This window comes from Pan paniscus, chromosome 10, assembly GCF_029289425.2.
Source record: "Pan paniscus chromosome 10, NHGRI_mPanPan1-v2.0_pri, whole genome shotgun sequence".
NCBI classification, from domain to species: Eukaryota; Metazoa; Chordata; class Mammalia; order Primates; family Hominidae; genus Pan; species Pan paniscus.
Genome location: NC_073259.2, coordinates 108,619,180 through 108,631,935, shown reverse-complemented (window position 1 = coordinate 108,631,935; position 12,756 = coordinate 108,619,180). Strand labels below are relative to the sequence as shown.

At 42.5% G+C, this 12,756-nt stretch overlaps 1 protein-coding gene across 2 annotated transcripts in view; it reads right to left on the bottom strand.

The window, feature by feature from the left end:
* Positions 1 to 4,533: 4,533 nt before the first annotated feature.
* Positions 4,534 to 12,756, bottom strand: part of NR1H4 (nuclear receptor subfamily 1 group H member 4) — a 70,362-nt gene continuing 62,139 nt past the window's right edge. For both annotated transcript variants that reach the window (XM_034934332.3, XM_008958033.4), the window contains exons 8-9: positions 6,340 to 6,453; positions 4,534 to 5,084 (exon numbers count right to left, since the gene is read on the bottom strand). In XM_034934332.3, coding sequence (XP_034790223.1) covers positions 4,846 to 5,084; positions 6,340 to 6,453 — 353 coding nt within the window. In that variant the 3' untranslated portion in view covers positions 4,534 to 4,845. The remainder of the gene's footprint in view (positions 5,085 to 6,339; positions 6,454 to 12,756) is intronic.

The following is a 12,756-nucleotide window of genomic DNA, read 5'->3' as shown; positions in this document are numbered from 1 at the left end:
TTGTCACCAAAATCCAGTCTCTATTGGCTCTGATTTTCATGTTGACTTTATTCTCAGGTTCCTCCTGGTTATATGATGGTTTCCAGAAGTTCTAGTTCTTCATTCTCTTAGGTTTGAGTCTAACCAAAAAAAAGTGAGTCATTCTATATAGTTCTCAAGTCAGAAAACACAAACCACTATAGGTGCATCAAAAAGCAGGAACTTAACACAGACTTGGTTTTGCAAGAGTTGAGAAGGTAAACAGGAGCAGGTAAGACAACTCAGAGATTAGCAACAGTAGGAAGCCACTGCAATTCTAGGGCTTAGGGTTCAAAAGAGGAGTTTAGAAACCAGGGCCATCAGCACTGGGGCAGGAGGGAGTTTCCCAGTGGGACTGGGAGCCTTGTAGGAGATGCAATCTTTACCAGAGATACAATCTGAGGCAGAGAGAGTGAGGGAGAAATACCCTGGCTTTTCCCTTCTTCTCATCCTCCAGTCTCCCATCAATACTTTCCATTGATTGAAACTGGCCAAAGCCAGTTAACAGAGAAACCTATAAAATGCAGCCTGTCAGGGGTTAGCCCTCCCTCCCTAGATGAACAGAGAAGGGAAGGAAGGGAACAGATCTGAACACAAATAGGATATATTAGCTAGACTGTTGCTGTGATAATGCTGTATCACAAACAACTCCTAACTTTCAGTGGCTTACAGTAATAAACATTGATTTTTCTTGTTTGTCGATCTGCATGTTAGCTCATGGTGGAGAGGAGGGATGCTGCTTCAAGCTTAAGTTGGGTTTAGGTGTGCTCCTTCTGTCTCTCATTCTGAGACTTGCAACTATCCAGGGCATTCCCTTCTCATGGCAGATAGCAGAAGTGCAAGAGCAGCAGCAGAAACATGTGATGTCTCTTAAGGCCATAGCTTGGAACTGACACTCTCACTTCCACCCACGTGCTATTGCCAAAAGCAAGCCACAAGGACAAGCTCAACATCAGTGGGTGGGGAAGTCTGTTCTGCCTACTCCTGTGAGAGGCACTGCAAATTCACGAGTCAAATAACCTTGCCATATAATTCTACTACAGGGAGAGAGTGAAGAATTTGGAACAATTAATACACACACACACACACACACACACACAGAGGCATGTAACTGACACTGCCTTCCTCCTAAAAATTCTTCCAGCAGTATATCTTATTTTCTTTAAATAAGTCACCTGCCCAATTCTAAACCAATGACTGTGACCTAAGATATGTGATATTCTGATTAGCTATGCCTGAATCACACTTCCAACTCTGGAGCTGGGGGTGGAATCAACTCCACTTAAAACATATGGACTAAGAGATGGGAAGAGGGTGGTTCCCCTGAGGAAATCAGAGTACTCTTCCAGAAGTAAAGGCAGTGGATTCTGAGTGTCCAAAAAATAAGTCAGCTAACACCCAAATATGATATGTGATAGTGTACTGAATTTATTATTTCACATAAGGGAAAAAAGAATAAATTGTAATTTTGTAAAAATCTGGGGAAAAGTAAAATTCTGCTGCTATAGGATCAATGAGTGAAATCAGTTTCTCATTCTGAACAACAAAGAAAGAAAACAAAATTTCAAAACAGTTGCTCATATCCAGTATTTGGATTCACTAATAAAATGACTGTCCACAATATTATGAACTAGAAAACCACCACCATGAGAATTATGTTGAAGCTAGATGCTAGATCAGGTCAAGAGAGAGTACAGTGTAGGAGTCATATTTTCTTGGGATATGCTATGGTCTGAATATTTGTGTCCCCCCAGAATTCATATGTTGAAATCCTAACCCTTAAATTGATAGTATTAGGAGGTAGGGCCTTTGAGAGGTGATTAGGCCATGAAGGTGAAGCCTCGTGACTGGGATTAGTGCCCTTATAAAAGTGACCCAAGAGAACTAGCAGGCACATCTAGAAGATGCCATCTAGGAACCAGGAAGTCCTCACCAGACATTGAATCTGCCAGTGCCTTCATCTTGGACTTCCCAGAACTGTAAGGAATCAATTCCTGTTGTTTATAAGCTACCCAGTTTATGGTCTATTTTTACAGCAGCCTGAATGAACTAAGACAGGATGGGAGAGAGCAGGGTTTCTAAACCTCAGCACTGTTAACATTTTGGGCCAGATAATTGCTGAGGGAGGCTATTCTGTGCATTGTAGGAAGTTTAGCATCATCACTAGCTCCTACCCCCTAGAGGCCAGTAGCACCTCTATCTCCAAGTTATGAAAACCAAAAGTGTCTCCAGACATTGCCAAATGTCCCCCTGAGACACAAAATCACCCCTACTTGAGACCTGGGGTGGAAAGGAAAAGGAAGAAAACAAGCAAACCCCTTTCTTTCCCCCTGTCTCTATACTTTCTTTCTCATTTGGTGTAAGAGAAGATAGACCTCTGGGGAATGCATTTTATTTGGAAGCCTAGAATATAGGTAGGGCAGGAGACAAAACCGGTAGGAGGTCTCAATAGCCAACTGCTCTCCCAAGGAGCTCTGGGTCTCTGCTGAAGTCAATGGGAAATCAAGTAGCACAGGGAACGTGTAACCAGATTTGCATTTTAGAAAAAAAACTCACTCTACTAGTGTGGAAAATGACCCATAAAAGTGCATATCAGAGCAAGGGAAATACTTCTCTTTCATAGCACTTGTAATTTGTATTTTATTTTTAGCCAGAGTTGCTCCTATTACCCCTATCACTCAGGAATTCCCAAAGCTTTTAGAAGCTGTGTCAGAAACCAGGAACAAAAACACAATATGTATTTCTTATAGTATCACAATTAGTTTTCCTTGTGATGAGCATTATTGTTTGCTATTACAAGGTCTTAACCACTTGAATAAATGCAGACCTAGAGGATTAAGCTTCTTGCTCTGTCTCCAGTGCCCCACCAGTTCCAGGCTCATTTCTCACTGCTGTCTGCGCAGACGGCATGAGATCTGGAGACACCAAACTGAAATTTACTCCTTTCTTCAATGTCCTTTCCTCACCAACCCTCTCCCTGGTGGGCCTGCTACTTCCCACTTACTCTTCATTAATAAGCTAAATCCCCTTATGCAATAAGTGCTGATCTCTGCATTTTACAATGGTGAAATTGAAATTTAGAAAGAGACTGTGCATCCTCCCTCCCTCCCCAGATTACGTATCGTCTTTTAACATCTGTACAACTCACCACCTTCCTTCTGTTGCTCCTGCCACCCCTTTCACCTTGAACCCCTTCCCTCCTACCTGGACCCACTGAATTTGGGGCTATCCCTTGAAGCCCAGCAGAAGTACCATCTCCTCTATGAAACTTTCCCAAGTTCCAGGGTAAACCCACAGCAAGTTCTGCTGCAGCCTTTATAACTCCCTCCAGGCAGTTACTGGGTTTTTTTCTTTCTCTTTTTTTGAAGACAGGGTGTCGCTCTGTTGCCCAGGCTGGAGTGCAGTGGTGCGATCATGACTCAATGCAGCCTCCAACTCTGGGGCTCAAGCAATCCTCTTGCTTCAGCCTCCCAAGTTGCTGGGACGACCACAGGTGCAAGCCACAGCCCCTGGCTGATTTTATTCTTTTTTATTTTTTGTAGAGACAGGGTTTCCCCTATGTTGCCCAGGCTGGTCTCAAACTCCTGGGTTCAAGCAATCCTCCAGCCTCAGTCTCCCAAAGTGCTGGGATTACAGGTGTCAATTGGGCTCAGCTCTGTTACTGGATCTTAATCATTTTTGTATCCTCCATGGAGTTTAGCAAATGAATCTTGTACTTACTAGAAACTCAAGACATTTTTGTTGTATCAGAATCCAATTGATGCTAGCCTCAACACAGTTTTCCACTGACTGGTTATTTTTAGAATTCCAGGGTTGTCCTAGTATTTTGATACAAAAAAACTGCTTGCTAATCATGCTCCACTTTGGCTAATTTTAGGAGAAAGGGAGATATACGCCCATTACTTATAGAAGGTGTTTTATTGTATTCACCAAAGGATAATAGGGAGAAGAATGCAACAGTGTAACAATGAAGGAAGGAAATGAACTAATTCCTGCTTTGGGGGAAGTATACAGCAGCTGTGCTCCCAGCTGTAGGAATGTTTTCAAAAGCAAAACAAAACAGAAAGATGATTGGATACAATGAAGCCAATCATTTCCTCACTTTTAAGAGAGGAAAGCGAAGGTCCCATCACTGCAGTTAGCTGCATACTCTGAATCTGTGAATCCTGCCTCAAGACTAACTATGGGGGAAAGGATTGCTTGAGGGAATATTTTATGTGAAAATTGTTAACTTTTCTGTTTGCTATTCTCTTTGAACTTCAAAGAAAAGGAAATGATCAGAGGGCTATTACAAATGAATGACTATTCACCAGGACTTTTCCAGAGATGACAAAAGTGCGAGAGACAGTATCTTTCTGTAAATTACCCCCTCAGATTCAATAGGATGTCTTTCAACATTTAAAGAAATGAGTTTGTATATTTATCAAATTTTGTTCCCAAAGAAAATCCTGTTGCCATTATGTTTGCTTTATTGCCAAGATTGAATACAACTCTTTAATAAAATATATGCAATATGGTAAGATGAGGAGCAAAATGAGATTTTCCCTAGTTCAACAGATAGAATTGAAGTAACAATCAATTTAATTAGGCAAACAGGGCTTGCCAATTAGAATGCAGGATTCCCTGGAGCCTTTTAAAACACAATGTAGGGAAAGTTGTTCTATCTAGCCCGATATTTACAGTTGTGGAAGTTACACATGTAATTACAACATAAATATTCATCAAGATTTCTTGAGTGAAACTGGGTACAAGTGAAATAAAGGAAAGTTATACATCAGATTAATATGAGAGAGAAAAAGGAGCTAGACCCCTCCCCTGTAATCCCCATCACTGCACGTCCCAGATTTCACAGAGAAGTGGGGTAAACTTGTGGTCGTTTACTCTCCATGACATAAGCATCTCAGCGTGGTGATGATTGAATGTCCGTAATTCAGTCAGGCGACCCAGGAGACAGGCAAAGTGTTGAGGATTTTCAGGCTGGTGAATCTTACACAACTTTTGTAGCACATCAAGAAGTGGCTCCTGAAGCTTCTCTACTGCCTCTCTATCCTTTATGTATTGTCTATCTGTTTTGAAGTTTAAAATAAAATGACAAAATTAAAAAGTGGAAAAGCATTAATTTGGCATAATTATAGCAACGTTAACTATTTTGAAGTGTAAGTTAAATGTTGTACACAAAATGTGAAAATTAAGTGTTCAACCTGATGAATTTTTATGCACACACACGTAATTATAACGAGATCAAGATACAACACATGTAATGCTTCCCAGAAGCCTCCCAATTCCCCTTCCAATCAAAACCCCTAAAGATAACCTGTAGGGTGGACGTGAGCATCCTTTCTGTTGAGTATATTCTCAGAAGTGAAATCACTGGGTCATAGGACATATCCATACATAACTTTAGAAGGTTCTGCTGAATAGTTTTTTAGTCACAAGTCATAATTTTTATGGTAAAGCAAAGTAACAACTAGCTTCTGCCTCAAGATAATGTATAAAAATGGCCTAAGGCTAACATTGTTATTATGCTCTACAAATCATGAGCATGGCATCATTCGACACCCAAATTATTAAAGTAACCAAAAAATATAGAAAAAAAATATGGAAAGAGGTATCATTTCAACAACCAAAAAAAAAACTGTTGAAAAAACATTTTCAACATCAAAAAAACTGGAAATATCCTGAATATACAAACATGTGGTAAAGATTAAGTAAATGATTGTATATTCATACAATGGAATATGTAGCACATATTACAACTTTACCAATGTAATTTTTTAATGACTTGGGAAATGACTTTTAGAAGAAATATAAACTCAGAAAAAAGTTCCTTATTATGTTAAAAAGTATGTAATTTCATTTAGATCCCTGCTCCAATGCCACCCACTTAAAAAAAGCCTCCTGTGACCACAAATTAAAATACCATTTTTGTGCCACTCTCTTTCTTTATGTTCTCATTATATTTTTTGTAGCATTTACCACCTTCTGAAAAAATATTGTTTCTTCATTTATTATCTTTCTCATCCTACCAGAATGCAAGCTGCATGGGAGCTGTGTCTTGTTGCATCCCCGGTGCTTAGCATCATGGTTAGTACATAGTAGGTGTTCAATATACATTTATTAAATGAATAAGTGTGATATTTTTTAAAAAGACTGAAAAGAAGTGCACTGAAAGGTTAATAATGGTTCTATTTGGATAGCAGAATTATAGGCTACTTTACTTTTTCTTTATATTTCTATGTTTTCCAGATTTTTTTCAATAAACGTTATTACTAGTATACTGAAAAAAATGGCATAAAAATTAAAATGTAACATTGGAATTACCTGGAGACAGGATAACAATTGCTGTAAGCAGAGCATACTCCTCTTGAGTCATTTTCAGTTCCCCAATACTTTTATAAAAACTAAACATAGGTGTTATATATTCATCAGAGATACCTGTGGGGGAAAGTTGCAATCATAATACAATTTTTGAGTGACTAAACAGTGTAAAACTAGAAACACATTATACATATAAACACATGGTAATTTTGCAACTATATGCACACATTCAAATAATGACTATATTATTTTTATTATATGTCCAAAGGAAGGACATTGTGAAGACAATCAGTTGACAAAATTCTCAAAATATAGCCAAAGCAATGAGTGTAATGAGTGTATGTCTAATTTTGTCAGTGTCTTTGTTTCAGTCACTACTAATAATCAATAATAATGCTCTTGAATTGCCAAAAGAATCTCAAAAACGTCTCCATTTTCCAGATGGGATTTAGTGAATCTTTTGAATATGACTATCGATAATTAAGGCAGAGATCACATCTTAAACAACTAACAAAAAGTGGTTGTTATTCAGTCTGGAAGTATAGACAGCTTCATTTCTAAATGGGCCAGGGTTCTTTATTTATTTATTTATTTTATTTTTTTTGAGATGGAGTCTCGCTCTGTCACCCAGGCTGGAGTGCAGTGGCGTGATCTCGGCTTACAGCAAGCTCCGCCTCCCGGGTTCCCGCCATTCTCCTGCCTCAGCTTCCCCAGTAGCTGGGACTACAGGCTCCCGCCACCGCGCCCGGCTAATTTTTTGGTATTTTTTAGTAGAGACTGGGTTTCACCGTGTTAGCCAGGATGGTCTTGATCTCCTGACCTCGTGATCCGCCCGCCTCGGCCTCTCAAAGTGCTGGGATTACAGGCGTGAGCCACCGCGCCCGGCCAGGCCAGGGTTCTTATCAAAGGGTTCTGATCTCTTCCTGAAGCACCAAGCCATTACCTACTAAGCATCAGTACTTGGCTGTTCTCTTCAAACCCAGTATGTCCAAAATCAAAGACACCACAGAACTAAGCTCCCCCACGTTTCTCCAAATCCACTTCTTTCCTGGCGTTCCCATTCTCGGTGAGTGGTATCCACACCACTCAACTGCCCAGGTCTGACAACTGAGATTCAGGCACCCAGGCCTGTGGCTTCTCCTCCTCACTCTCACCTGGTGCTCCCTCTCCTCTTTATTGCACCTGGCATTTACTTAATTTAAGCTTCCATCTCTCTTCCTCTGGATTACTGCAGTTGCCTCTTTACTGGCCTTCCTATCTTTAGTTTGATTCCCTTTGATCTATCCTCTATCCATGTATTGGTGTGTCTGGAATTGGTGGGTCCTTGGTCTCACTGACTTCAAGAACGAAGCCGCGGACCCTCGCGGTGAGTGTTACAGCTCTTAAGATGGCACATCTGGAGTTTGTCCCTTCTGATGTTCAGATGTGTTCGGAGTTTCTTCCTTCTGGTGGGTTCATGGTCTCGCTGGCTCAGGAGTGAAGCTGCAGACCTTTGCGGTGAGTGTTACAGCTCTTAAGGCAGCACGTCTGGAGTTGTTTATTCCTCCTGGTGGGCTCGTGGTCTCGCTGGGTTCAGGAGTGAAGCTGCAGATCTTCGCAGTGAGTGTTACAACTCATAAAAGCAGCGTGGACCCAAAGAGTGAGCAGTAGCAAGATTTATTGCAAAGAACAAAAGAACAAAGCCTCCACAGTGTGGAAGGGGACCCGAGTGGGTTGCCAATGCGGGCTCCGGCAGCCTGCTTTTATTCTCTTATCTGGCCCCACCCACATCCTGCTGATTGGTAGAGCCGAGTGGCCTGTTTTGTCAGGGCGCTGATTGGTACATTTACAATCCCTGAGCTAGATACAAAGGTTCTCCACGTCCCCATCAGATTAGTTAGATACAGAGTTTCCACACACAGGTTCTCCAAGGCCCCACCAGAGCAGCTAGATACAGAGTGTCGATTGGTGCATTCACAAACCTTGAGCTAAACACAGGGTGCTGATTGGTGTATTTACAATCCCTGAGCTAGACATAAAGGTTCTCCAAGGCCCCACCAGAGCAGCTAGATACAGTGTCGATTGGTGCACTCACAAACCTTGAGCTAGACACAGGGTGCTGATTGGTGTGTTTATAATCCCTGAGCTAGATATAAAGACTCTCCACGTCCCCACCAGACTCAGGAGCCCAGCTGGCTTCACCTAGTGGATCCGGCACCAGGGCTGCAGGTGGAGCTGCCTGCCAGTCATGCGCCCTGCGCTCGCATTCCTCAGCCCTTGGGTGGTCGATGGGACTGGGCGCCGTGGAGCAGGGGGTGGTGCTCGCTGGGGAGGCTTGGGCCGCACAGGAGCCCATGGAGTGGGTGGGAGGCTCAGGCATGGCGGGCTGCAGGTCCCGAGCCCTGCCCCGCGGGAAGGCAGCTAAGGCTCGGTGAGAAATCCAGTGCAGCGCCGGTGGGCTGGCACTGCTGGGGGACCCAGTACACCCTCCGCAGCCACTGGCCCGGGTGCTAAGTCCCTTATTACCCGGGGCCAGCAGGGCTGGCCGGCTGCTCCGAGTGAGGGGCCCGCCAAGCCCACGCCCACCCGGAATTCCAGCTGGCCTGCAAGCAGCCCCGGTTCCCGCTCGCGTCTCTCCCTCCACACCTCCCTGCAAGCTGAGGGAGTGGGCTCCAGCCTTGGCCAGCCCTGAAAGGGGCTCCCACAGTGCAGTGGTGGGCTGAAGGGCTCCTCAAGTGCTGCCAAAGTGGGAGCCCAGGCAGAGGAGGTGCCGAGAGCAAGCGAGGGCTCTGAGGACTGCCAGCACGCTGTCACCTCTCATTGGAATGACCTTTCTAAAAATCAGATCACATACTTTCTCTCTACTTCTTACAAAAACCTTCTAAACCTCCCCATGGCTTTAGGCATATAGTTTTAATTTTCTTCCTTTTAACGTAGGAGCCTCTAGGACCTGTCCCCTGCCTATCTAACTATTCACAACAACAATAGTAATAGTAGGAGTACTCATTATGTATTATGGCAATATTTTAAGCATTTAATATACCATAATTCATTTAATAGTTCTAAACCCCGTGAGGTAGATACGGAGAGGTTATATAACTAGCCCAAAGGCACTCGGCTGAGAGAGGTGGAACTAGGTTTCAAACCAAAGCTGGCAGGCTCCAAAGTCCTGACAGTGGCTACGGCTAAGCTGCACTCTATCACTCTATCACACTGCCTTTCCTCTAGCCACCTCGGCCACTTGTAGTTCCCTAAAGAATTCACATTGCCCAGTTTTTGTACATGTTGTGCTCTCTACTTGAAATATCCCTTTTCTCGTTTATCTAGCTCACTCCTCTTTGTCATTTAAGACTTCTAACCAGGTGCAGTGGCTTACGCCTATAATTCCAACACTTAAGGAGGCCAAGGCTGGAAGATTGCTTGAGCTCAGGAGTTTGAGACTAGCCTGGGCAACATGGCAAAACCCCATCTCTACAAAAACTACAAAAGTTAGCTGGGTGCAGTGGGCACATGCCTGTGGTCCCAGCTACTCAGGAGGCTGAGGTGGGAGGATCGCTTGAGCCTGGAGGTTGAGGCTGCAGTAAGCTGTGATTGTGCTACTGCACTCCAGTCTGTGTGACAAAGTGAGATGCTGTCTCTCTCTTTTTTTTTTTTTTTTTTTGAGATGGAATCTCACTCTTGTTGCCCAGGCTGGAGTGCAGTGGCGTGATCTTGGCTCACTGCAACCTCCGTCCCTTGGCCTCCCAAGTAGCTGGGACTACAGGTGTGTGCCACCACACCTGGCTAATTTTTTTTTTTTGTATTTTTAGTAGAGACAGGGTTTCACTATATTGGCCAAGCTGATCTCGAAACCCTGACCTTGTGATCCACTCACCTCAGCCTCCCAAAGTGCTGGGATTATAGGCGTGAGCCACCACGCCCGGGCCAAGATGCTATCTCTAAAAAACAAAAACAAAAACAAAAACAAAACAGACTTCTTAGTGCCACTTCTGTGCATTGCTTTATTCCACAAGAGCCATTGGATGGAGAATCGTGGTGACAGAAAAACAAAACAAAACAAACACAAAAACCTGTGATGTGACTTATGGATTAATTGAGATGAGGATGTTTCCCGGGATTGGTCCAGATGAGAATAGACTGCTCCATTTCTTCCAAACCAGATCCAGAGTTAAAGAGCTTTGGCTGAGCAAACCAGAATAAACTTTGATTCCAGACGCTAAAGAGTACAATTATCATCTAAGGTATACTTACCAGAAAGCCTAAATTCTCACTGTTAGAAGAGTATCATAAGTGAAATAACTCAGAAGCAGAAAATCAAATACCGCATGTCCTCACTGAACAATGGATACACATGGACATACAAATGGAAATAACAGACACTGGCAACTCCAAAAGGCGGGAGGGTGGGATGAAGGTGAGGGTTGAAAGATTACCTATTGGGTACAATGTTCACTATTTGGATGAGGGATGCATTCACCAGAAGTCCAAATCACATCATTACACAATATATCCATGTGAAATAGTTTGGATGTTTTTTGCCTCTAAATCTCATGTTGAAATGTAATCCTCAGTGTTGGAGATGGGGCCTGGTGGAAGGTGTTTGGGTCATTGGGGTAGACCCCTCATGAATGGCTTGGTGCCCTCCCCATGGTAATGAATGAGTTCTTACTTTATTAGTTACTGTGAAATATGAATGTTTAAAAGAGCCTAGCATCTCTCTTTCTCCCTGTCTCACCATGTGACATGCCTGCTCCCCCTTCACCTTCCACCATGAGTAAAAGCTCCCTGGGCTGCCCCAGAAGCTGAGCAGATGCTGGTGTCATGCTTGCACAGCCTGCAGAACCATGAACCAAATAAACCTCTTTCCTTTATAAATTACCCAGTCTCAGGTATTCCTTTATAGCAATGCAAAACAGACTAACGCACCATGTAACAAACCTGCACATGTACCTCCTGAATCTAAAATAAAATGTAAAAAAATTAAAATAAAATGAATACAAAAAGGAAAAAAATTACTTCTAACATGCATGGACACAGCTCTCATTTTTCTCTATCTTACAGTGATGCAAATGGTAGTAAAAGATCCCGAAGTATGCTAGGATTTCTTCTTTTCAATAATTACACCCATCCCTTCCGTAGATATTTTTCAAATATATAAACGAATTTGATTCTGTACAACAATCCTGTGCAGGAAGTACTGATAAGCCAGTATTACTATCCCCATTTCAGACTTGAGAAAGTAAGGCTCAGAGTGGGTAAGCTGAGTTGACTAAGTTTACTGGCATAATAAATGGAAAACCCAAGTCTACATTATCTGAATCTTGATCCAACACACATTCCCAAATTGCCTTTGGTGAAACATATATACATGCCACGAGACAGGCCTCTCAGGCAGCTGTAATCATGGGTAACCTGCTTTAAGAAAATCTTAGCTACAAACATTCAGATGAAATAATGGGTAAATAATAAAGGAAGGTGATGAATTATTTTGTACTTTAAAAGAGAGTTGTTTTTTGTTTTTTGGTTTTTTTTTGAGACAGAGTTTCACTCTTGTTGCCCAGGCTGGAGAGCAATGGCACGGTCTAGGCTCACCGCAAACTCCGCCTCCCAGGTTCAAGCAATTCTTTTGCCTCAGTCTCCCGAGTAGCTGGGATTACAGGCATGCACCACCATGCCCAGCTAATTTTGTATTTTTAGTAGATACGGGGTTTCTCCATGTTGGTCAGGCTGGTCTCGAACTCCCGACCTCAGGTGATCCACCTGCCTCAGCCTCTCAAAGTGCTGGGATTACAGACATGAGCCACTGCACCCAGCCTATAAAGAGAATTATATGATTTATTTAAATTTTTTGGATTTAAATTTTGAGCACAAACAGTCTTCCCAAATTAAATCCTTGCTGTTTTCCTCTCTGGTCAAAATACCACCCTCTTCTCCCCTTTGACTTTGATTTTTTAATTGACCCCAGTGGACTCTATTAACAACAATGTCTTTGTTGAGCAATTTGGGGATTACATCATGTGGAAGATTGCCCTTTATCCAGCTGTTACAGAATGAACTAAATATCCATGACCCAACTAGATACAACTTAAAGTGCAGAGGATTGGAGAATGTGAGCCTGGAGAATACCAGTCCTGGCTTCCAGCAAACCTAGTGGTTAAGAGGTCATAAGCTAGCTCTGAGTTTGAAACCAAACTCCACGACTTGGTCTTGGGACATTACTTAAACTCTTTAAGACTTCATTTTCTCATCTGTGAAATGTTGTCACGTGTAATATAATGTGTACTCCATATAACAGTAGTGTTATATGAGATATATAGAGAGTGCTTAGCACAATTCCAGGTTCATAGTAAATCCTCAATAAATGTCAGAGTAGATAATTATAATAGTAGCTATTATTATCATTATTCAGGAGAACTGAATCAACACATTAGTCCATCTTAA